General features: G+C 37.2%; 1 protein-coding gene across 3 annotated transcripts in view; it reads right to left on the reverse strand.

The window, feature by feature from the left end:
• Positions 1 to 4,512: 4,512 nt before the first annotated feature.
• Positions 4,513 to 23,273, reverse strand: part of ARL15 (ARF like GTPase 15) — a 231,251-nt gene continuing 212,490 nt past the window's right edge. Inside the window, exon 7 of one of the 3 annotated variants that reach the window (XM_068666321.1) lies at positions 4,513 to 4,762. In XM_068666321.1, the coding sequence (XP_068522422.1) occupies positions 4,583 to 4,762 (180 nt within the window). In that variant the 3' untranslated portion in view covers positions 4,513 to 4,582. Of the gene's footprint in view, positions 4,763 to 18,164; positions 22,018 to 23,273 lie in introns of those variants that run through there. The other 2 variants (XM_068666322.1, XM_068666324.1) reach the window with 2 other exon arrangements.

The raw sequence follows: 23,273 nt of genomic DNA on the forward strand, positions 1-23,273 counted from the left end.
GGCTCAGGTACATACCAATGGCTGGCTGTACAGGATGAGTTCACAGAATCACAGAATCATCTAGGTTGGAAGAGACCTCCAAGATCACCAAGTCCAACCTCTGACCTAACACTAACAAGTCCTGCACTAAAACATATCCCTAAGCTCTACATCTAAACATCTTTTAAAGACCTCCAGGGATGGTGACTCAACCACTTCCCTGGGCAGCCCATTCCAATGCCCAACAACCCTCTCAGTAAAGAAGTTCTTCCTAATATTCAACCTAATGTTCCTTGAGACCAGGCCCACACCAGGCTGAATGTGTGTTATCTTTGTTGTTACACTGCTAGTCACAAATGTCTGGCAGAACTGAGTTTCTTCCACTGATCTCTCCTTGCCACGTTCCCCAGTCCACTCATGTGGTGAGGAAAGAAAGGCCCAGCTGTCCTTAGCAGCTCCTTTTCCAGTCCTTGGACTGTGAGGACTTTGGTCTACAGCAAGCAGCTAGCCATTTGCTCAGAGAGTAAATGTACTATTTAGGAGTTTTGAAAGAGTTCAGGAACTGCAGGACAGCCCTAGCAACACAGCATCTGACCTGGATGTTCCTATCAAAAAAATTGCCTTGGACAAGGCACGACACCACTGCTCTCCACATTGCCAGAGAAGGGGGGTTTTCCTCAAACAGTGAATGAGAGATTTGTCTCAGTTTTGCCAGAATGGTCAGGTGTGGCTGATAAGTAAAGAGGTCAGGGCCCCAGATGATGATAATTCCTTTCTATGACAAATGTCTCCCCCCTCCCCTTTCCAGTTTATATAATGACTACTAAGAACACTAACTTAATTCCTAATGGCTCAAAGTGAGCACATATCGAGCCCATTAATAATACAAAGATGTCCAAGAAAAACTGGGAGAAAAGCATTAGGAAAAAAAAAAAAAAAAAAAAGAAAACACAAAACAAAACAAAACAAAAAAAAAATCCCTAGGAATCTAATCATGATAGGGTGAGAAAAGAATGTGGCCATGGATTGATGGATGATGTGTAGATATTTTTTGTTAGAGACTTATGAAACAAGTAGAAAGTCCAGATGTTCAGAGACACTAAATACTTCAGTATTTCTGAAATGGGTGTTGTCAAGGGAGATAGTTAACACCAAGATGCCCAAATATGATACATCTTCCACTTGGCTTTATTAGCTGGCCTAGCTAAGGGTTTCTTCTATAAGAAAAAGCATTTTGATATTCAGCAGAACAACGTTTGTCAGTTCATTTCAACTAACTGCATGAGGCTATCCATTTTAACAAAATATGACCCAAGCATAGGACCTGATTACTCTTCCATGTGTCTGGGAAAGGTGCAAATAGGGTGATTGTGGGCTGGAGTAATCTTCAGTCCAGTTTAGCTGTACCACAGAAACCTGGAAACTGGACATTTCACTCAAAGGCACTGAAATTCCTCTATACTCAGGCAGTTCTGACTTAAAAGATCATTTATCATTCCTCAGCTCTTTAGTGATTTGCACCTATTCAATTCAGCTTGGAGACTACTAGACTTTTACTATCTCTATCCTTTTTTTCCCCTTATCAATAGCTATTATACTGGAAGAAGCTAATACTGGAACAAGCTCTTAAAATACCGCTCATCTGTGTCTATGTTTTCCGCAAATTAGTGAGCCAATTTCCAGACAAACTTAAGAAAAAATATTTTTTCCTTTAATTCATGACCTGCTCTGCTGGAACTTAAATCAATGATACTTCTTCAACACAGTGGCAACACCTAAGTCAGATACAGTTTTGCAGTAAAAGTGACTTGACTTTTCATCTCGGTGAATTTTCAAAGGAAGATCAAATCTTGCTTCCAGGCTTTGTTCCAGTCAATCCAGTGGCTTCCCTAGTAGCAGCACACCTGGCAGTCTTCTGTAATCTGCAGAAAATTTTCTCCTTCACTGCTGGGGCTTGGCTGCAGGTTTGCTGTTCCTCTCGGCAGGTTCTCTTTGAATGGCGGTCTTACCACTTGGTGCCAGGATTTTCATCTGCAGTCTCTGGGCTGTCCTTCCACCAGCTCCCCAGGGAGGAAGGAACACCTCTGCCTTCCAGAAAGTACTTGGTGTCCTTCACAGATGTTCATAAGGATGTTTCTAAAACTTTCTACTACCCAATTTCTTGTGACTTCCTTCATTCTTGACCTGATCAGATACTGGGTAGTTTTACATTTTGCCCTTTCTGGAAGAAAGGTTCTCTGTCTCAACAAACAAAAATCAAAACCTTTCATGAACTTCATCCATAACTGCATTATTGATAGCTCTCCCGGAGGCTTGGAAGATGTATATAGCTTTGTAGTTGTTTCTTGCCTATATTACACTTACCCTCACTCCCTGCCAGTAAGTGAGATACTCTCATTCCCTCCTCCATCACTTCACAGGCTTTGTGCTCTTACAGCTGGTAATATACCAGTGAAATATACCAGCTGTAACCTACCTCCTCTGGAAGCTGCTCTCCCCATTTTCCTACAGCACTTTCTTTACCAACATTGACACCCCACGTAATCGCAATTCCTTAAAATAAAGGCTTCATATATCAAAAGTCTAATGATATAATACTTTTTGTTTGTTAACTGCCTTTCTCCTAAGAATCTTAAGGTATTTATGAACACAAAGCACCCCATTTTCTTACCAGCTGCGGTAGATTGGCAGGTTTTGTTATTGTTGCTTCTAGTCCTATTTACAGGGGAAATATGCTCATAGATAAAATTTCATTTAAATTTTAAGATTTCTACCTTTTATGACATTTGATAATGTTTTATGATAATAATTCTGAAAAAAAACATATATAATATTTTTCTTAGATCTGAGGGGTGGTGTGAACATATGTATATGTGCATAAAGACAAACACACACCTCTTTCTTTGTATATGGAAAATGTTTTTCCTCAGTACCTGAAAGCACACAAAGCATTAGTGATACAGAGAGTAGAAGGAAGAAAAATATCTAGTTTCTAAGTGTGACCAATGTATACAAGAAGTAATCATTGTTGGGACCACTAAAAATTGCATGATCAGCAATGATTTATTAGTAGTGCAGAATCCAGGGAAATACTCCCCTCTAAATTATTGTTTCTCTGGCTCTAAGCATTCAATAAATTCCCAGCTTGAGCCAGAGAATGTATTTTCTCCTCTTCTTTATATTTTCCTGTGGTTTGCATTATCATTCACTAAATATATTTGGACATAGCATTATTTTTCTTGATATGTGGATTCAATAGCATTTGTGGCTCCCCCTTTGACCCCTCCTCCCTTTTAGGAATTTCACAAATAAATCATTAACTAGCACTCCTATAATTAATTGCTGTCTTTTGAAATTATATAATAGTTATTTAATATTAAATAAGCAGTTCAGAGTAACAAACATAATCTAACTCAGCTCACTAGGTTGAAAGGCTTGAAATGTTTTCATTTTCATGCTTACACTGCTTAATTTCTCACTTTATTTTAGAATATATATAAAAGTATTATGGGCAATTTGCCATCCTTGTACCAGGATGACAGATTAGTAAAGCATCTTAGAAAAGAAATCTCTGGCTGTTTTCTGAGAAACCACCACTCTCCTGCGACCAATTATTTTTACTAAGGACTTAAATGCTTCATACAAGTTTATTTTGTGCTAGTTTCTGCAGCTTTCATGAAAAGGAAAAAGAAAATATTTGTCCTCAAGTGCCAAAAAGAACAGGCAAAGTTACTTTGAAATGAGCCAGACCAAAAAGTCCCTCATGTTGCCTAAGCAAAATACTCAAGTTGACAAGCCATTGCTGCCAGGTTGGTCAAAGTCAAGTTCATCTTGGCTGTGAAACTGCTGAAGATGTTACCAAATGCAGTGAGGACTGGGAAGCCTACTGACTGCCACTTTGAGAATAAAAGAGGACAGAGTCAGCGTTCAGTGTCTCAATGACACACAGGTAACCACTAGTATTTCATGATGGTCTTTGTGGAGTTTCTGCTAATTAAGAGAAAACCATTGCATGACACCAATTAAAGAAAAAAAAATTCATAGTGAAATTTCTAAAAATCAGAAAATTTATGTTTCATTACTGAAGACAAAGAAGAGTAGTCATTGTATTGTGGGCCTAGTGATGGGTAGCTCTTGCAACTAATGAGAAGAACCAGAAAAGATCTGCTAGGCCATAAATGGGATCGGCCAAACATCAGACAAAGATAAAAACAGACAAAGATGCATCATTTGAGACAAGAAATCATTTGTTGGGCCGTTTAGTTTTATTTTTAATTTTAAACTGTGCTGATCTGGACATTATTGGCTCTGCAGCCATGACAAGGATGGTGCATGACTCTCTTTTTTTCTTTTTGGCTAAGATGCTAGACAAGTTCGTCTTTTGAAAATTAGCACATGTGACTAAATACACAATGATAAAAGCACTTATATTATTTCCATAAATTCCCCTGACAGTCATTTGAATGCAAATTGAACTGAAAGAAACCCTCTTTAAATGAATTAAGAAGGAAAGGCAGCGGGCGGGGTGGGAGGGTAGGGGGAAAGACAGGACTGAACACAGAGACAGAGAATAGATACAACCTCTTAAAAATAGAGTTGGTTCTTATTCAATATAATTCAAGAAGGCATTTTTAACACCGTTATTTAGGGTCATAGGCCTCTTCAGTTCGTTTATCCAGCTTGAGTGCAGTGATACAGTCAAGATAGTGAAACATGCTTCATCTGTTTCAGTACCGCAGACCAGAGACTGTCTGTTATGTGTTGGCTTTTTCTCCTTTTGTCCCTAGGAACAAAAGAAACAGCGGTCTCTTAATTAAAAGGATAGCAGCACAAAATTGAAATGATACAGCACAAAAATTGTGTCATATGTTTAGAATCTGCAGCAAACATATCTGCTTTTGGTGAAGCTCTGTTGCCCTGGTGTGTGCAGGCTGTAGAAGACAGATGACTGTTAGAAGATTTACAATAAAGCTACACTTAATCAGTCAACCAGTTTATTTTGGCTTGAAAACTGTGAAGAAGGACAAAAGTTTATAAAATGTCAGAGTGTGGTAGGTTATTTAGAGTGAGTTACTCTGAGAAAGGGATACACTACTCAAAACTAATGTTTCCTGGTACTGCTCCCCATTGCCACAGCAGAAACTGAGTGGGAACTGCAGCATGGGTACAAACACCAAGGTCTGAAGATGAAATGAGGAAAGGCAATATGGGAGAAATACATATCTCCCTGTAAGCCCCTATCAAAGAAGCCAGATGGAGCATGAAGGTTCACCTGGGTGTTAGTCATCCCAAAACATTACATTGGAAAGGATTAGGACAGGGAAAATATGACAGATGGAAATTAATCTTGTATGAAGTAGTATGGAGAAAGTGAATCCAGAAGGAAACCAGAAAGAAACTAGGCTTATACACTCCTCATATTTTCCTAAATCAAGGATCTTTCTGCTGGCCTTTCAAATCTTTCATATATTGAAGACCAATAGGTAGAGAGAGATCTAATGATAAACCAAGCATGGTTCGCAAGAAGTGGCACTAGTGATTTGCTGTGTTGTCCTACCACTGCTCAATTGCTATTCAGCTCTAGTGAGTCAGGGATAACTGTACAGATGGATATATCACAGTCAGAAGAGATACAGAATGGCAGCGTGGCTCATTTGCAAGTATATTTCCATTTGAAAATAAGTTATTTTGTCTTAAATAACTTATTGTTAAAGAAACTTTTAATCCCTGTCACTAATTTTTCACTAAGACTAAATAAATGTAACACAGTACAGAGTATTTGAGGCTGAAATAGCCACATGGACCCATTTGGTTTAAATAGAAACAATCTGAACTTTGAAAACTACAGCATGCAATTACACAACTCAGCTTATATGCAAATCTGAACTTCAGATTGTCTGAAAATTAGAAACTAATTGATGTGCATTATAGTAAAGATGAATAATACATTTAAATAACAACATGAACTGTCCATAAATCTAGAATAGCTGGTAGTATAATTTAATCCAATAGCAAGAGTTTGAAATATGTAACAGAACAGACTCTAAAATGTGAACAGATATCCTTTCTTTGTGACTGTCTGGGTTTGGGTTCACATTGTTCAGAAGATACGTGTGCATGTTTAGCTACAGCTGAAAGAAACGAACTACATCCAATAGATCCTTTCTTGTATAGAATACATCAAAAAGACAATGCCAAGATCTATGAAATGCTTAGACAAAAGACTCTTTAAAATTAGTCTTTCATGAAAGCAATTGTTCAATCATCTTCTTAGTGTGAGCCAAGATATAAGTGTACAATTCCTGTATCAGGCGAAATTGCTCTATTGTACACACATTTTCTTCATAAAACCATAGTACTATGATGCAAAATTTAGCTTTTATCCCACAGGAGTCTCTGAAAAAATAAAAACCAGGCCATGCTGGGACTCCACCAGGTCTCCTCTGAAACTGCTGCAGAAGAGAGCTGTAACTGTTTACAAGGTACCACAAAACCATGTGCTACTTGAGATTAGTGAAATCGAGTCCCTTGTTACCAGATGAATCTGCCTGGGTTACCAAACTGAAAGTGCTTTGGGAAGCTTCGTATTATATGATTACAGCCTTTATTTGGTGGTCTCATCTTTGGAAGGCCTTAGTTGCAAAGGGAAAGCACTACAGTGAGAGTCAATGTTTAAACACCAGCTTTGCTTCATAGTCTGGATGAACTTCAAACAACATTTCTGTGTATTTGAACTCTATCCCTGCAAAATGGAATGGAAAAGAAGTCTTCAATTGAGGAGAGAATTTTGTGAGGCTTAATTTGGTGAGTTTGTAAAGCTATTTGGATAACAAAGGAGAAAGAGCTGCAGGAGAATTATAAGTCAGGATGTTCCATCCACACAAAACTGTGGCATAATTGATTAAGTATTGATGTGAGAAGAAGTGCTAGAAATAGATTAACTACCAGAATAGATTAACTATCAGACAAAACCTCTTCCCTAGACAGCTAGCAGCTTGTACTGCCCAGACAGCACATTCAAGGGCACTGCATAAAACCTAGACAAAACCAGGGAAATATTGACATGGTTTCATCTCTTTTAACCATTGTTCTGTCTGGATGGCAAAATATTTTAGCTACAGGTCATGTACCAGTCACCCTCTAAAAACATGCATACTTCAATGTGTTAATATGCCGTAAACAATTGTTCGTGTGATGATGACCTGGATGTCAGCAGCGTGATGGGTCCCGGCTCCTATCAGACAGGCAATGGAGATTCTGTGGAAGCTCCAGACATAACTGGCAGCCTTGTAAGACAACAACACTTCATTAACACTCTCAATACTGAGTTCAATGTCAAATTCTCAAAAAAAATGCCCTTTTTTTCCCAGAAAGATTTTCTGATTGCTTGAAAGGGGGAGAGAGAAACTGAGATAAGCAGCCAACAAAATTAACATTTCCTAGAATGATTTTGAGACGTTGTCAGCAGTGGTCTGATCAGAGCTGCTGGCATTGTGCCATGCTGTTAAAGGAGTGCGTTAAACTGTGATGTCAGTCAGCCCTTGCACTGAACTGTGCCACCGATGACACCCCACAGTCAGAAGATGCTGCCTGCAGCCACCCAGAGGTCACTGCTCAAGGCATTCCCAGCTCTCAGAGCTGCTGGGGCTGTATGATAAGGGGGTAAGGTCCTTTGGATGCCAGGACATCCAGGAAGCAGGGAAGAAGTTAGTTTACTGGGTTTCTACATTTTCAGCAGAAGAGATGAGATGAGATGGGGATCAGTGTCCTGAACCTGTCCAAGTTTTTGGATGGGCCCTGCATGAGCCAAAAAAAAAAAAAAAAAAAAGTAGAACAAAAGTAGAACTTTCTACTCTGGGGAACAGAGGCAAGATCTGGCCCAGCAATGAGAGAACTTCACCCCTTCTATTTGGGTTCAAGAAACAAGTCCAGGTTACGATGACCAAGGATCAGAGGGTTGTTTTGCAAGTGCTGGAATGAGAAACCAATTCTCTGTTTATCAAACACACCTGCCCTAAGTGAGGGAAGGTGATACCCATCATTCCCTCTAGTCAGTTTGTATGGATTTGCCAAGTTCACCCCGCACTCTGCCTCCCTGCTGTGGAAATGATCCCTTGCTCCAAATATTTCTACTGTCTTTTCATCCATTGAACGTCACTGGAGACTCATTACATGCTGCAGTAAATGCTGCAGACATACAGAATTCAGAGATGGAGAGGAAAAGGTGTAATCCCAATGTTTTTTGAGACCATCAGCACCACAGTCCCCATAGCTCTGAAAAACAAGAGCTGTAAGTCCCCATAAGAGGGCCATCAACCACATCAGAATGACAGCAGGACATCTATGTCCTAACTCTGACACTGGGGATAACTACAGCAGGACGGAGAATTGCACTGAGAATGAAATCCTGACCAAGCACTGTTTGGGAAAGATGTATTACAAAGGCAGATAAAGAAATGAGGATAGATGACAAAGTTTCAAAATAAAATTGACTATAGGTAAGTATATCTGACACAAAAGCAATTCTGATAATACAGAATCACATATTTTTATCCTCTGAAACGTCAATGTAATATTTTTTGTTTTCCAACACAACATATTCTCCAAGTGCCATTTTGAGTTTCCACATTGGTCTTCCCTACAAAACTCTTTAATGAAGATATTCTGGTAATATTTTTTTTTTCTCTGAATTTCCTATACTTAACTAGTTTAAGAAACCGAATATGATATATTGTAGTGTTAATTAACCACGGAATACAGACATGTAGTTTAGACACTGCTCAGTGAGAATAAATAATTTCCATGGAGGAGGAAAAAAATCTAAAGGATAAATAAATATTGTAATATTTTATGTGTTCTAGCTATTATGTCCCATAAATGATTAAATGAACAAGTTATTTCATAAAATGCATATAGAAAAAATATTTCCTTTATTCTGTAAACACAGGTATGGCTAAACAGAAAACTTTTCTCAAAAGGATACTACAATGGAGAAAAAAATGATGGCATTTGCCTTACCATATGGAGGCCTACGTGTCTCAGTACAGTGATGGTATCCAACATGCTTATCTGCACTCCCACTTAACTCTGCATCTGTCTAGCTACCCAGGAGAACGATGCATCTGGAAAGGTTGAATAGGCCAAGGGAGTTCACATGTATTTTGCAATGTTCTTGAGAAAACTTACTGGAGAGAGGTCAATATGTTTCTTCTTTTCTTTTTTTTTTCCTTCTATCACACTTTTGCATTTCCATTAAATGAAAACATACTGCATGTTATTTGAACATCCTGAGATATGGTTTTTTTTTTCTTTTCTTTTTTCTTTTTTTTTTTTTTTCCACTAGGAATGCAGGAATATAGTTCTTCAAAGTGTTTGCATTGTGGAACCTTGTATACAAGGGGAATACTTAAGTGGGCATAATATAAGGGTTTGTACTGGGCAACAGATGTAGACAAAAAGAAACAAAACAGATTTCTGATGGAACAGGTCATGGCATAAAATTCTTTCTAAACGTGTTCATACAGTTGCAATCCAAAAATTAGCATTGTTGTTATTTATGGAAATGATCTATGAAAAAATCCTTACCTGGGCAAAATTAGCAGTGAATATAGCAAGTAAAACATTTTAAAATAGTGATTTAAAAAGAGAAAAATATGCCTGCATTCTTAGAAGATCAAATACTGTATAAGGAAAAATATATTCACAAACATCTCTGAGATTCAGAAGGCTCAGCTATTTTCTTAATTATTAGGTCACTGACCCATGGAGTGGTCAGAAGTAAAGGTTTGTTTGTTTGTTAGAGAAATCTGATAACTTGCACTGTGACTAAGACCAATTGGTGATGGCCTAATACCTCTAGTTTAGTAACAGTGAGAACTGAATAGATCTTTGTAAATCAATAAATCCAACCTGATTTCTCAAGAAGGATGTCTTACCTGCCAACTGTTTTATTTTCATTGCCCGGAAGAGGAAAGTTAGCTTTCTTGGCTCATTACCCTTTTAGTTATGTTTCTCATATGTGAATAATATAGTGAAGGATTTCTTTTCTTCCTTTCTTACCCTCCCTCCCTCCCTCCTTCCCTCCCTCCCTCCCTGCCTCCCACTATGGAGGAATATAACGCAGTAAAAAACTGGTATCCACGTGTTAAAAATCCTGCATTTGAATGCTCAGCCAGTAGCTTCTATACTATTGGTTTTACTTTAACTAAAACTTTATTTATTTATTTATGGAAATAAGTATTTCTGGGTCACCCCGGAACCACAACTGCAAGGCAGAACAGTTATCATGTTTAAGGAGCAGGTACTCAGCAACAGCCATGACTCTTAACTCCTACTCTAACCACTTACTCTTACTTCTGAAACAGATCTAGCATTGAAACACAGAGAACTCTTCAAAATAGTTAAGGAGATGATCCGACATCACCTGCATGTCCTAATTTAGGGTATTTGCTACATGTATTACTGTTAAATACTTTTTAAAAAGTAGCATGTACCTTCCAGAAGATGGACTTTTGCAAGTTTAATTTTAATAATAAATGCAACATACCTTTAGTGGTTTTGGCATTCTAAGGGTTGTAAAAATTAAGTCAGGAAAGTAACTTTTTTCTTGCCCTATAACAGCTGAAAATGCTGACCAACAAAGATGCAACACTTCAGAACATTCTTCCACTTAAAAAAAAAAAAAGTAAAAACATTTTTTTCCTAAGAAGAAAAAAAAAAGAAAGAAAAAGGAAAAAAGAAAGAAAAAGAGAGAAAGACAGAAAGAGAGAGAAAGAGAGAAAGAGAGAGAGAAAGAGAGAGAGAGAGAAAGAGAGGAAGAGAGAGAGAAAGAGAGAGAGAGAGAAAGAGAGAGAGAAAGAGAAAGAGAGAGAGAGAGAAAGAGAGAGAAAGAAAAGAAAGGAAGGAAGGAAGGAAGGAAGGAAGGAAGGAAGGAAGGAAGGAAGGAAGGAAGGAAGGAAGGAAGGAAGGAAGGAAGGAAGGAAGGAAGGAAGGAAGGAAGGAAGGAAGGAAGGAAAAGAAAGGAAGAAACGAAGAAAGACTGCAATTTTTACGTCTATAGGAATTCAAAGCATCTCGTTCAGCAGTAAATGACATTATTTAAAGCACAACAGTATCCTTTATCATTAAACAGCAAACAGTGTCAGTGTGAAAAACCTAGTAATCCAGAGGTTTATTTGCACATTATGTATTTTGCAGATACATTATTCAGTTACTGGTGGTATCAGATAGCTAATTTACAGATCAATTAGTTACTGCCAGGCCTGTTGGACTGAAAACTGTAACAATTTAACAAAGGGTTCAATTTAAACCAGATCAAAATCTTTTCCAAATTTGATTGCTTGAAGTGGCAAAACTTTTAGTTTCTGTGTTAGCCAGGTGTTGCTCTTGTACCGAAGCAGCTGTGGAATATCCAAAGTACTTAAAAATTTCTCAAACACTGGGTGGGAGATGGCCAGCACAAAGTGTATAGCATATTTCTCTACATGCCAATAAAGGCATGAGCCCATAGATGCCAGAAAACCCTATTTGAGCACTTCACAAAAGTTAATGAACCTTACCTATGTTCAAAGCAGCAACAATTTGGTATTATAGAAATGGCTGGGGACAGCACTAATATTTAAAAAAAAGGTCATTCATGTCACATCTGTATTTTGCCCCCATATCAATGCTTGCTTTCCAAGTCAAGGAAGAAACAGAAAGGCTGTAGGCGACAATGCTCATGGCACGTCTCTGAGATCACCAGTTCATTAAAGGGGAACAAGTGCTTGCATTACATTTGCTCCACTGATCTTAATGGCAGCACAGTTTGTGTAGCAGTGACTTGAGGTATAAAACTTCATCCCAGGGAAAAATAAAAGTTTCCTAAGTTTTCATTAACATTTGGGTGAGTTAGTAGCACCCTCCTCCTGTCACAAGGGACAGCACAGCAGGAAACCAGGACATCCCAAATGGTTTCCCATGCCCAAGAGCCAACTCATTTCCATTTAAAACAGCTTTGAAGCATCACTTCACAACCACAGACACTCACACGGGTGATCTGACGCCCTTCCTGACACAATTCCCAGGAGGCAATTCATGTTGAAGACCTGCCTGGCTTGGCAACTCACTGGGGTGCACTGCATGCTCAAACACGGCTGCTGTTACAACTGAGGCAAGCCGGTACTCTCCATAACATACGGGGACAGTTATGTACCAGTTATCCTGCTACAGGGCAGCACTTCTCTGTCAGAAGCAGCACTGAAGCCTGAGTCACCCATCAGAGGACAGGCCTTCCCCTGGGGCAGCACAAGGTCTTCCCATCTCCTCTGACTGAGGAACAGGCTTTGATCTGCATGGGATGACAGTACGCCAGACTGCCTCTCCTTCAGATGAATCCACCAGACAGCTGGGAGACATTCCTCAAAGGGTCACCAGCAAAGGGCCATGAGGGAGAGTGGCCCCAGGCCCTGCTCCTCTGTAATACCTCCTCACCGCCTCGCCTGTCTGCTGAGCAGGCCTGCTGTGAGTTCCCCCCACACCCAGGCTCAATTTGTATGCAAATCCTCCCTCATTTGTTCTTGCTCCCTTCAGAAAGGACAAATTTAGTATAATAACTGTAATTGCTTTAATAACATGAAAAAAACGACACCTTTATGGGACCAACAGTCAAAGACTGAAATTGTAACACAGCATGACAGGTGTGGAGGCATGCAACCATTACCGTTTTTCCCACTTCAGTATTTCTTTCATCGTTTTGTAAAGGGCTCATCTTGGGAAGCCAGCATGGCCGGCTTGAGGCTATTGAACCCCACAGGTTCACAACAATTTACGTGTGGTTCTTGTGGCAGAGGTTCTTGTGCTGCAGGTGAGCAGCATGGACTTTGGAGCCCCTCTCTGGAGGAAGAGCTTGTCAGTATGACTTAGTGAGGTGGCAAGGTGGAATCACTACCAGTATCTCCTCAAACCAGCATCTGCCATCAGTGCTGTGGTGTACACAGTAAAAACCGTATGGTCTACAGGTCTTAGGCTCAGGCAGATGGTTATCCCCACTTCCCACCACAGAGCCAGAGAAGTCAGTGCCTGGTTGTGGCCTGTGTCACTAATTACACTGGGCTAACCTTCTGTACCCCTCTTGCTCAACTAGCCTATGTCTATCTATGACACTTGTCTACATGGAAAATGGAATGAATGTTCAAGCAATTTTGTGGTGTAGAACTACCTTTCCCCTCTGCATTAGTTGCATAGCCAACTTCTTCTGATTTAATCCCAGGATTAGCAAATGAGAATTAATTTTCAGCATCAGTCAGCTGGGTCCAAGCATCATTTTAGTTGAAATGATAGCCAGTCCATTAACTGTAACATCTTCTAGTTACTATTTGCATTGTAAGCTGTAGTTTCGATCACAACTCCTGCATTACAAAAAGGTGAACCCGTCATCACAGATCAGTTATTGAATGAATTAGAGTTCTTCACTGTCTTAAAAGTAGACAGGTTCAAACAAAAAATGCAAATACAGAAAAAAAAAAGTTGGTGAGAAATGTGTCTTTGTGCACTCTCAGATGGAGAGAGGCCACAAAACTGTGGCTCATTTGAAGATAACTGATCCTTTCGAGTGTAAGGGGAACTCTATGTTTGCCTCAACAACTACTTTGAAGGCACACTTACATGACACGGAAGGGAATTGTGTAAACAGGTATTTTAATATCAAGGCCATATTTATATCAAGGGTGTATCAATGGTATATTTAATACCTGTTTAAAAACAGGTCTTTTAATATCAAGTATATTTTTTAAATGTTACATGCAGGCAGGAATTCAAGGTTTAAACCAGCAACTGGAAACATTGATTAGTGTTGGGCTTAACCACCTCCTTCAGGTCTTAAACAGGTTAGACATGAAGTGGTGCCCACATATGATCTGTTTGAGAACATGCAAATCACCGGTATTGATATTATAAAATGCCAGACTTAGAAGAGGAAACAGTTTTCTTCCATTTAATTTGACCCAAACCTGAAGACAAAACTGCCTGCTGAATCACTCACAATCAACCAGAACAAGATTCGTGATTCCAAGGCAGTTTTATGCAAGATTTCTCAATGTCGAGAAGGAAAAAAAATTTTTTAAAAATGAGATTTCTTTTCTACAGTTTCCATTTCTTTAATGTTTGTCACCAATATATCAATATGTGAAAATATTGTACAGCATTTGACCTTGATATTAAAATTATTTGGAGATCAAAAGCAAGTGCTAAGAATAACCAATGTTTTTATAAAGCCCATAGTAGGAGAATCCTATATTACTAGCACCTCGCAGTGGAGGCAGTCCTGAACCAAAATCTCAGGTCCACACAACAGAGTAAGAAAGGAAAACAAACAAACAAGGAGCTAAGGTTCTGTTTCAGATCTAAGAGCTAGGGCTACCAGGAATGTTCCTGGTTCTGCAAAAAACTTGTGTGTTTGAATGTTAGATACTCTTAACTCTACAGGAAAAAGGAAAAAAGGAAAAAAACAAACAAGCAAACAACAACCATCAACCTTCTTTAGTCTGAAAGTGAATACTAAAGTCAGCTTGCCATGTAAATGAAATGAGGGAACCCCAGGGAACAAAATCTCAACAACATACCGCTATCTTTAGGTAAACATTTGTTTGCAATATCTTTAAAAAAAAAATACTGTCAACTACAGTGATTGACGATTTCACCCCATTTATCACTGACAACTAGAATTATTTTTTCAGCTGTGGATCATGTTAATTGTGGAAGCTAATAGAGAGGAATGTGAGGTAAATGGTCTCAGTACCTTTAGTATGTGTGATGACTTTACCAGACTTGCAGTACTGTATTTACTGTAACCAAAAGGTCATGCTCTGTATTTTAATGACAAACAATGAACTTTTCTGCATCAGTCACACTCCTGCAAATCATGCATAAAAATAATAAGTTTTTGCAAAGGCAATTAGCATTTGGGAATTTTTATTGGTTTGTTTGTTTTGCTTGTTTGTTAATGTTAGTTTCATATACTTGAAGGAAGGCTTTCAGGCTTTCAGGCTTTCAGCTTCAACCAACATAGAAATAAACCATGGAGGATTCAAACTGTCTCATTGGCAAGAAAGCAATTTAGTAAAGACAGACTAACGCTGTTATAATTTACATTATTAAGTGCTCATTTCTTATCTGTGGGAAGATAAATACTGAGGCAATGATGAGACTACATTGTTCACTGTTAAACAAAAAAGCAATTTCCAAGTTACTGCCATTTAATCGATGTTAATTCTAAATGATATAATCTAATTCATGTCCTGAATCTCTACATCTTCCTAAGACACCACACATGTGAATGCTATAATAAAATAATTCTGACATAGTTCTGCTAATAGACATTTGTTGTTAGAAGCATTAAAACTACATGATTTTGATACTGGCAGAAATGTAGTCTACGAATGTTATACAATAGTACTACATAGAAGTTTAAAAAATGGAATCTACTCATAATTTGGAGCATAGTCTTCTCTGAGGATATGCTATCAAACATTATAGCACACAGTCATCTATGAGATGTATGTTAACCTTTTGTTTCAAAACATAGCAAGCTGTGTATTAGTGGAAAATAGGTATGTGAAATGTGGAAATGAGATAGGGTGACACTGGAAAGGAAATGCTGTTTTAGCATGTGCTAACAGAGTGCAGAATGCATTCATTTCTATAATAGAAAAATTTTAAAGTGACAGCCTTAACACACAGCAGGAATTGTTGCTTTAAAGGGACTGTGTCAAAGTTGACAAGCCCAAAATGTAACCTACCATAAAATTAAACTTTTTACGAAATGCCCTTTTGATCTTGAAAAATCTATCAACCTTCCAAATCCAAGACTGTCACATTGTTAAAATACCAAATACTTTGCTGTGTGATTGGCCATTAAAACTTGGTTTGGTTTTGCAGCATGTATATGCAAGTCATGCTTTTGCTCTCTCCTCCACAGTGTCTTTGGGACTGTGCAAGATATTAATAGAATCCAGTACTGGATCTTTTGTTTGGGATTGCCATGATTTAGCATTTCAGTTAGCAATAATTTATAACAAAGCTATAATACGAGACTTCTGTACTCCAACAGTAAATGTCTCCTTAGAAAGAGGGCAGTTCTTCATGTATGGAAGCTGCCAAACCACAAAAGGATTTATTTTTATCTTGTTTTACTTAATACATGCAAATTCCTTCCACGGCACACTAAAATGCAATATATTATAGTTACATGGCATAGTAATAAAAACGAACAATAGCATTCGCTGCTTCAAGGTGACAGATATTAAAAGAGTGCTGTGATTCCTGTTTTTTTCTCCATTTTAGCTCACAATCTAATAGTGAGAATTGAGAAAATTAATTGTGATTTGCTTTCTTCATGTTGCATACAAGTGTAATAGAAAGATACAACATGCATCTATCTTACTAGCATTTGGGCAGGTTCTCAAATACATGTATAGAGTTTTCATACAAGAAGAAATATTTCTGTGTTTAGAAGTTAACTATATATCAGTTTTTCTTCACAATTATTCTTCTTACCAAAACCACGCTATTGTCAGACAGTAAGGCCCTCCATTCCCATAATACTAGAATGGCTGAGCATAGGTTACCAGTCATCCTTTTAACACCTTCTTTTAACACCTTCTTTTTCTGTAGTAATCCCAAACCAGCATAGGACTGTTTGCTATGCAGTCTTGTTGGGTTTACTGTAAATCAGACAAACAGAAGATTAAAATCGGTTCCTTCTGTTCTTCCCACCTTATTGCCACAGGTAATTGGAGCTGCACAGACTACTATTAACACCAGTATTCACATTGGAATATCTGCCTTTTCTAGACAGTTTCAGTGATTCAAAAATGAAGGCATATTTGAGACATCATAAATGGAAGTGCTCAGCATGTTTGATATACAAACACTCACTCCACAAATGAGGCTGTCCTGAATATATTTCATCAAAACCCACTAGAACTCATTTTCCCATGAAATCTGGTGAATGAACAAGCAGTATAGACAACATATTTTGGCTTCTATAAATACAGCTGTGATAAAATTTAAAATATATTAAAAGCAGCTAGCATTAAGTATAAATGTCTCATAACTAGTTCCATTAGCCTTGATCTTCAGTCCAACCCACACAGTAACGTTAGTCAGTTCACCCATGAGAGCTGAGCAGGGTAATGATTTTTTTCAGTACCTTTACCCAACAGATCTCAGCAGCCCTACTTGATTTCAGGGCTCTTTTTCAACTGCAAATACTGAAAAGGGAATGGTTTCTGTTTTCATGTAGGATACGGGACTCTCTCAACTTTGTGTTAACCTAGGCCCTGGATGACTAACCCTACAGCTGACAGAAACAGATGTTTTTATTTGTTTGAACTATTAGGTCAAAGGGCTAATGAGCTAATGAAAATTCTTTAAAGAGCTATCAAATGAGGCATGATTAGCAGATTTTCAGTTCCTATTTATATAACAAAAAAGACTGAAGAAAATGTTCTGAGTTTACACATCTTTCATTTCCGTCCTGGTGTCAGGTTAAGAGGCAGATTTAAAATAATAAAATAAAAAAAAGCATACCTCAGGAGTTGAATCAGAAATCTTCAGTCCAGCTCAGCAGTACTGTGTTACAACTTGCGCTGTAAGTGTTTTTTCTTCTCAAACAGTGATAGCATAGCATAGAGTTTTCTCAGCAACTTTTTGTTTTTTTCCTGTAGTATTTTACTTTGCTCAACTTCTGCAGCATCTTTTTTTTTTTTTTTTTTTTTTTTTTTAATATGTACTATGCCATGTGATTTTATTTAAAACTATTTTCTAGTCACATAAACATGTTCATTGGTTTACCATTATGGAATAATCACATAAATATTATTCCAGTTTCTGTTCCAGCAAAAAAATCTGCAATATCTTTCAGGTATATTTTCCAAGTAACACCATCTTGCTTTGGAAATAAATCAGCCAACTTTCAGGGGTTTCAATTTTTTATATATACAGAAATGTGTAGGTATGTATAACTTAGCAATGATTATGCAGTAATAATTTGTTTTCATCTAAGAGTAAATAAGTTACTTTGAAGATTCAATATTGAGGTAATACACCATGGTCTTAGATTTGTTTACTACTCAAGAAATCCAAACTTAGCAACTCAATTCTACACAGTGTTTATTTTCTTTTCTTTTTTTTTTTTTCTTTCATACTTTTTCTTTTTTTTTTTTTTTATTTTTTTTATTTTTTGGGGGGATAGTGGAAATCATGTATAAATCACAAACAGTACAAGTTCCTCATGTCTATCAGTTACCCACCTGAATGGGTCAACTTTTGTGTAAAGACACTGTATTTTTAGTATAAAGTCAAGATAATATGGCAGTTAACTAATACTCTTAACTACAGTAAAGATACAAACTTTTGTAATATAAATTAATTGCCATTACAAAAAGGCAACTGTTTTAACTAATACGGTACAAAAATCTGCAACTCTATAAATATAATGAAATGCAAGAAGTTAAATGAAATAATACATCACAGATTTTTGTACAGAGGCAAGCTAAGATACACATGGAACATTATATATCAAGAAATAATATCAAAACGCACTAAGTTCTAACTTTTTTTTTTTTCCCAATACAAATGCTAGAAGTACAAGTACAGGACACAACATGGAAGCAGTAAGATTACCAGCTCAGAGTAGGTAGACAAAGAAGTCTTATTGACAAGTTGTAAAGCATTAGACAGCAGACAGAGGCTTGTCAAAACCAGCTGTTGTTGGATACTGATTGATAATGTTTTCATTCTGACGGCTGAGACGCTGCAGACAGCCACAGGTCTGAGAAGAAGCCCAATGTGGGCACATCCACGTACACACACACACACATACGCGCACAAAGTAATTTAACAGATGTCTAAAGAACATTAAAGCACGGTATCTTTTTTAAAAAGACAATGTTCACTCCTTAATGAACTTGCATGGAAAGTAGAGCCTAGTGACCAAGTTTATTTCATCTAAATGATGAACACGTGAAAAGATTAAAAAATAATAATAAGATTGGTCATCCGAATAAAAATTGCATGGTGCTTACATATTCTACCATAGCCAGAGTATTCAAAAACACTTTAGACAAGGAAGTGTGATGTTGTGAGCCACTATGAGCATTTTTAATCCCTCCATAAAAAGGTGAAGGGGTTTATAGACATTAAAAAGGTACATATCCATTAAGTCCATCCACAACACAAAACCACAGAAGAACTACATTCAAAGTAAAGTTAATTGTTGGTCTTAGCCTTAAGCAATTATGAGGTATTGTTTCAACCTGTGGTGAGGAATGATCACTGTGTTAGTAAGAAAACACATATTCAAAATCATTGTGAAAAATAAATCACTGTTCCTATGCAACTGGTATTTTTCTAAAGAAAATGCATTAAGCATCAAAATGTCCTAGTCTGACTGCACCTTGGCACATGCCAAAGCCATGTTCTCATTGACTAGTTGGTCCTTTTCGATGTTACTTGGGTAGCACCTTCCAACAGTGCATAGTTGGGAAATCATGACCAAAATAGAAAGTCAGGAACTCAAAGTCTTTGGACCAGAAACACTGATGGTACAAATAAGTACAGTTCCAAGAATGCAAGAGTTGGGATTATTTTAACTTTTTGTACTTATTGGTCCATAACTTTAATATGAGAAAGAAAGGGGGAAACAGTAAAAAGATTTAATTTGTCATCTGCTAATGCTCAATGAAAAAACAGTAAAAGCTCTGAATCCCTCTTTTTACCTCCCCAAACTGCCTACATTCTCTGGGAAATAATCTCTTGCTCCTCTTCACTATCTTTTATTTTTCATTGTGCCTAACCAGGAGAGAAATCTGGAGACCTTGTGGAAATCTGGGGACTCTGTAACCTCTAAACTCACATAAGCTAAGAGAGAGAGTGGAGCTGCACATCAGATCTCACTCCTCTACAAATTCAGGGAAAGGAGACTCTGTTGCCTACACACAAGAAACTAATGGGCAACTGGGTCACTTCAATGGGGAGAGAGAGCTGGCACCGTCATTGTGATCCCCTTTATATTTTGAAATGAACAGTTCCAGTTCTTGGGTTTTTCCAAGAGTATGAGGAGTGAGACGATTGACCTGGCATGAAAAACAATGCAAAATGTCCTTCAGACTTCTGAGCAAAGCTTTCTGCCTATCCTGTCACAACATTAAACAAGTAGCTTACCAGTTTTCCCAGCTTCTTTCTGATAATAGGAAGTGAGTTAAAACAGTGATCTTTAGGCCATGCATTTGAGTAGAAACAGTTCTGAAGGAGCAAAGCAAGAAATCCATGGAAATAGAAAAGTAAACAAAAACTATAAAAACATTTTGTTTAACAAAGAGTATAATTACAATAGAGAAATGGCTTTTATAAGCCTTAAAACTGATCCTTGCTATTTTCTTATTCTCAAATAAACTAGTGAAAAACTACAATAAACTTTAAACTTAAAAAATAAATGCTCAGAGTGGAAAGATATGGTGCTTAAAGCCCTGCAAAAGGAGCTAAGAGTTTCAAAACATAGCAGAATTGATGAGGAACCACTGATACATCACTACAGTTTATGTTTGCAGACACTCATGCACAAGGCACAACCTTCCAGGTGTGCACCAGTCAAGTGACTGATCTGCACATACCCTGTTGTGACTGACTTCATGGTGAACCAGCAACCTGGCATGTTTCTTTAACAGATAAAATCAGTTTATAAGATTTTAAAAGTCAACAAAAGTCAGCCAAAAAAACTGCAAACCCACAATGGGGAAAACTTGGAAAGAGGAAATATGCACTATGTTACTGGAACCAAATGGGATATTTCCAAATGTATTACAAATGTTGTTTCCAATGAATACTTTTTTGTCTTCTAAGTAACATGCAGCCCAGAGGAAGTTTGAAAGAACAAGTTATAATCCCTTGAAAAGAGAAGCTTACAGTACAAACACTGGAAGGCCCTTCATTTTGGTATAGATGCCTTCTTGGCACTGTTTCGATAACAGTAGCACGCTATGAGTGAGTGATAAAGGAAGCAATCCTTATTTAAAATTAGTTACAATTCTAACTAGTAGTAAAGTCTCCAAAGCTGAACTAATAGACATTTGCTTTGCTTCTCTGATCAAAAAATACTTTCAGTAAGAATTATTACTTTACCCAACTTCTGTATATTTTCTAAGAATATGGTTACTTAGGCCAACATTTTTATGTCACCTATTCTTCTCAAATACTGTTACCCGCACACATCTGTGTGCAAATTTATCTTTCAGGGAGAATTTCTCTTTCTTTTATTTTTCTTTCCAGCAAAATAATGTTTCTGCCCTAGACAAGGTTATGCAGTGACTTTAGGGGAGGAATCAACTAACACGTCGATTGTGTTTACATTTAGTAAAACTTCAGAATAGCCTTTGCATTAACATGAAACTACTTGCTTTAAAGTATCATATTTAGGTTTTCATTGGCTGTGCTTTCCAGAATGTGGTGTCAGTAAACAAGCTAATACAAATTAGTCTCACAAATCCTTAAGACATGAGTTATTTTTAAAAAATAAGTAGCAGGTAGAATTCCTCATTTATAGACTATGTTATCCTTGTGCGTGCAAAATTTCCTGTCAAAGATGATGGCAATGCAAGAAAGCAACAAGCACTGTGCAGAACTAGTGGTAAACAAAGAGGAACTTCCTATTTCAGTAGTGTAGACAACTTTACTGGAAATAGTCATGTACCTGGTTCACAGAGTATTTATTTTAATAAAAGGACATTCTGTACTAACTATGTATGAACAACATATCACAGCATTGCCTTGATGCCACACCATAATTAAGCTGTGAGCAGAATGAACAGGTACAGTGATGCCTGGAGAACCACTCTTCTCTCTTGCATTTCACATTCTTGAAGGTTCGAAGTCTCTCTCCTCCAACAAGTTTATTAGAAGGGAGAAGCTGTCTTTTACTGCCTCCATATCATCCAAGGAGCAGGGTTTAAGAATCCAGCGTTTTCCCCGTGCAAGTGGCTCAAGTTCAAAGTATTTTTTGATCTATGAAGAGAAAAAAAAAAAAAAAGAGAGAGAGACAAATGTATTAATACTATGAAAACTGATTTTCCCTCTCAACTAAAAATAAATAAATAAATACAAAAACCATCAGGAAAAAAATGTAAAAAATCAAGACACTAATTTTTAGAATTGTACCCACAGCTGTTCTTATAATACAGGTTATATGTTGTGACCTGAAAGTGTTTTCTTTAGGGGTGAATGACCTGCTTGGAAGCTACCGTTCCACCCATACACTTATCAGCATGGGAGGTCTGGGGAAGAATTATATGTACTTAAGGCAAAGAGCAAAGCACATGAAGTAAGTGTCCAAACAGCCAACGTAACATAAAGAAATTCTAGTTAACATTCAACCTTTAATGCTAAAGCTGTAGGTTCTGTCAGAATATTATTAGTAAACACTTAAAATGCAGTGTTGTTTTTTTTTTAATCAAATTACTATAACAACACAAATGAACTGTTAAAAATATACAAAATTTAAACACTGTATTCAAGATAAGCTAAAGAGTGTTTCTTAATGACTTACAGAAAAATAATAATTCTTCCAAAATCAGTTAGTTTTTAAAAATTCAACGTTTAATTTCAACATCTTCATCATGGACCAGTAGCATATTAATGTGATTAGAATAATAATAATAAATGTGGGACATGATGTTTTTTTGTGATGATCTTCATTCAAAATCCAGCACGTTCTATCAGCCTTCAGCTGCTTACTAACAATACATAATAATGCCTATAAAGAAGGAAGGCTTTAAATTAAATGAATTCAATTTTTATTTCTGCAGCAACCATGGAGGCAGCTTAAGATGCAATATAGAATGGCAGGTTTTAGGGTCATAATAAGCCTTGAAAAAATATACTGAGGAAGGTGCAGATTCTTGGAAAGACCTGTTGTTACTGACACTAATTACACTGACTATCAAGTTAGAAACACAGACCCACAGGAAGACTGTAAAATAAAATATTTGAATTTATTAGTATTCTCTACTCACTTTTCAAATCAGCAAGTAGTGTATTGAAACATATTTTTGATCCTATTAATTCCTGTTAGAAAAAGACGGGAGCTTGAAGGTCATGTTGGTCAATATATTAACCTTAAGCTGTTGTCTTCAGCCTTTAATAATATTTGATCCAAAAGTCTACTCATTTCTGACTTGTCAGAGATTTTAAATCCAAAATCATATCCATCAGTACTTGCTATTGTCAACACACCACCAGAAATATTTAGTCCTGACTTAGTT

Source organism: Anas acuta, chromosome Z (assembly GCF_963932015.1).
Source record: "Anas acuta chromosome Z, bAnaAcu1.1, whole genome shotgun sequence".
Taxonomy (NCBI): domain Eukaryota; kingdom Metazoa; phylum Chordata; class Aves; order Anseriformes; family Anatidae; genus Anas; species Anas acuta.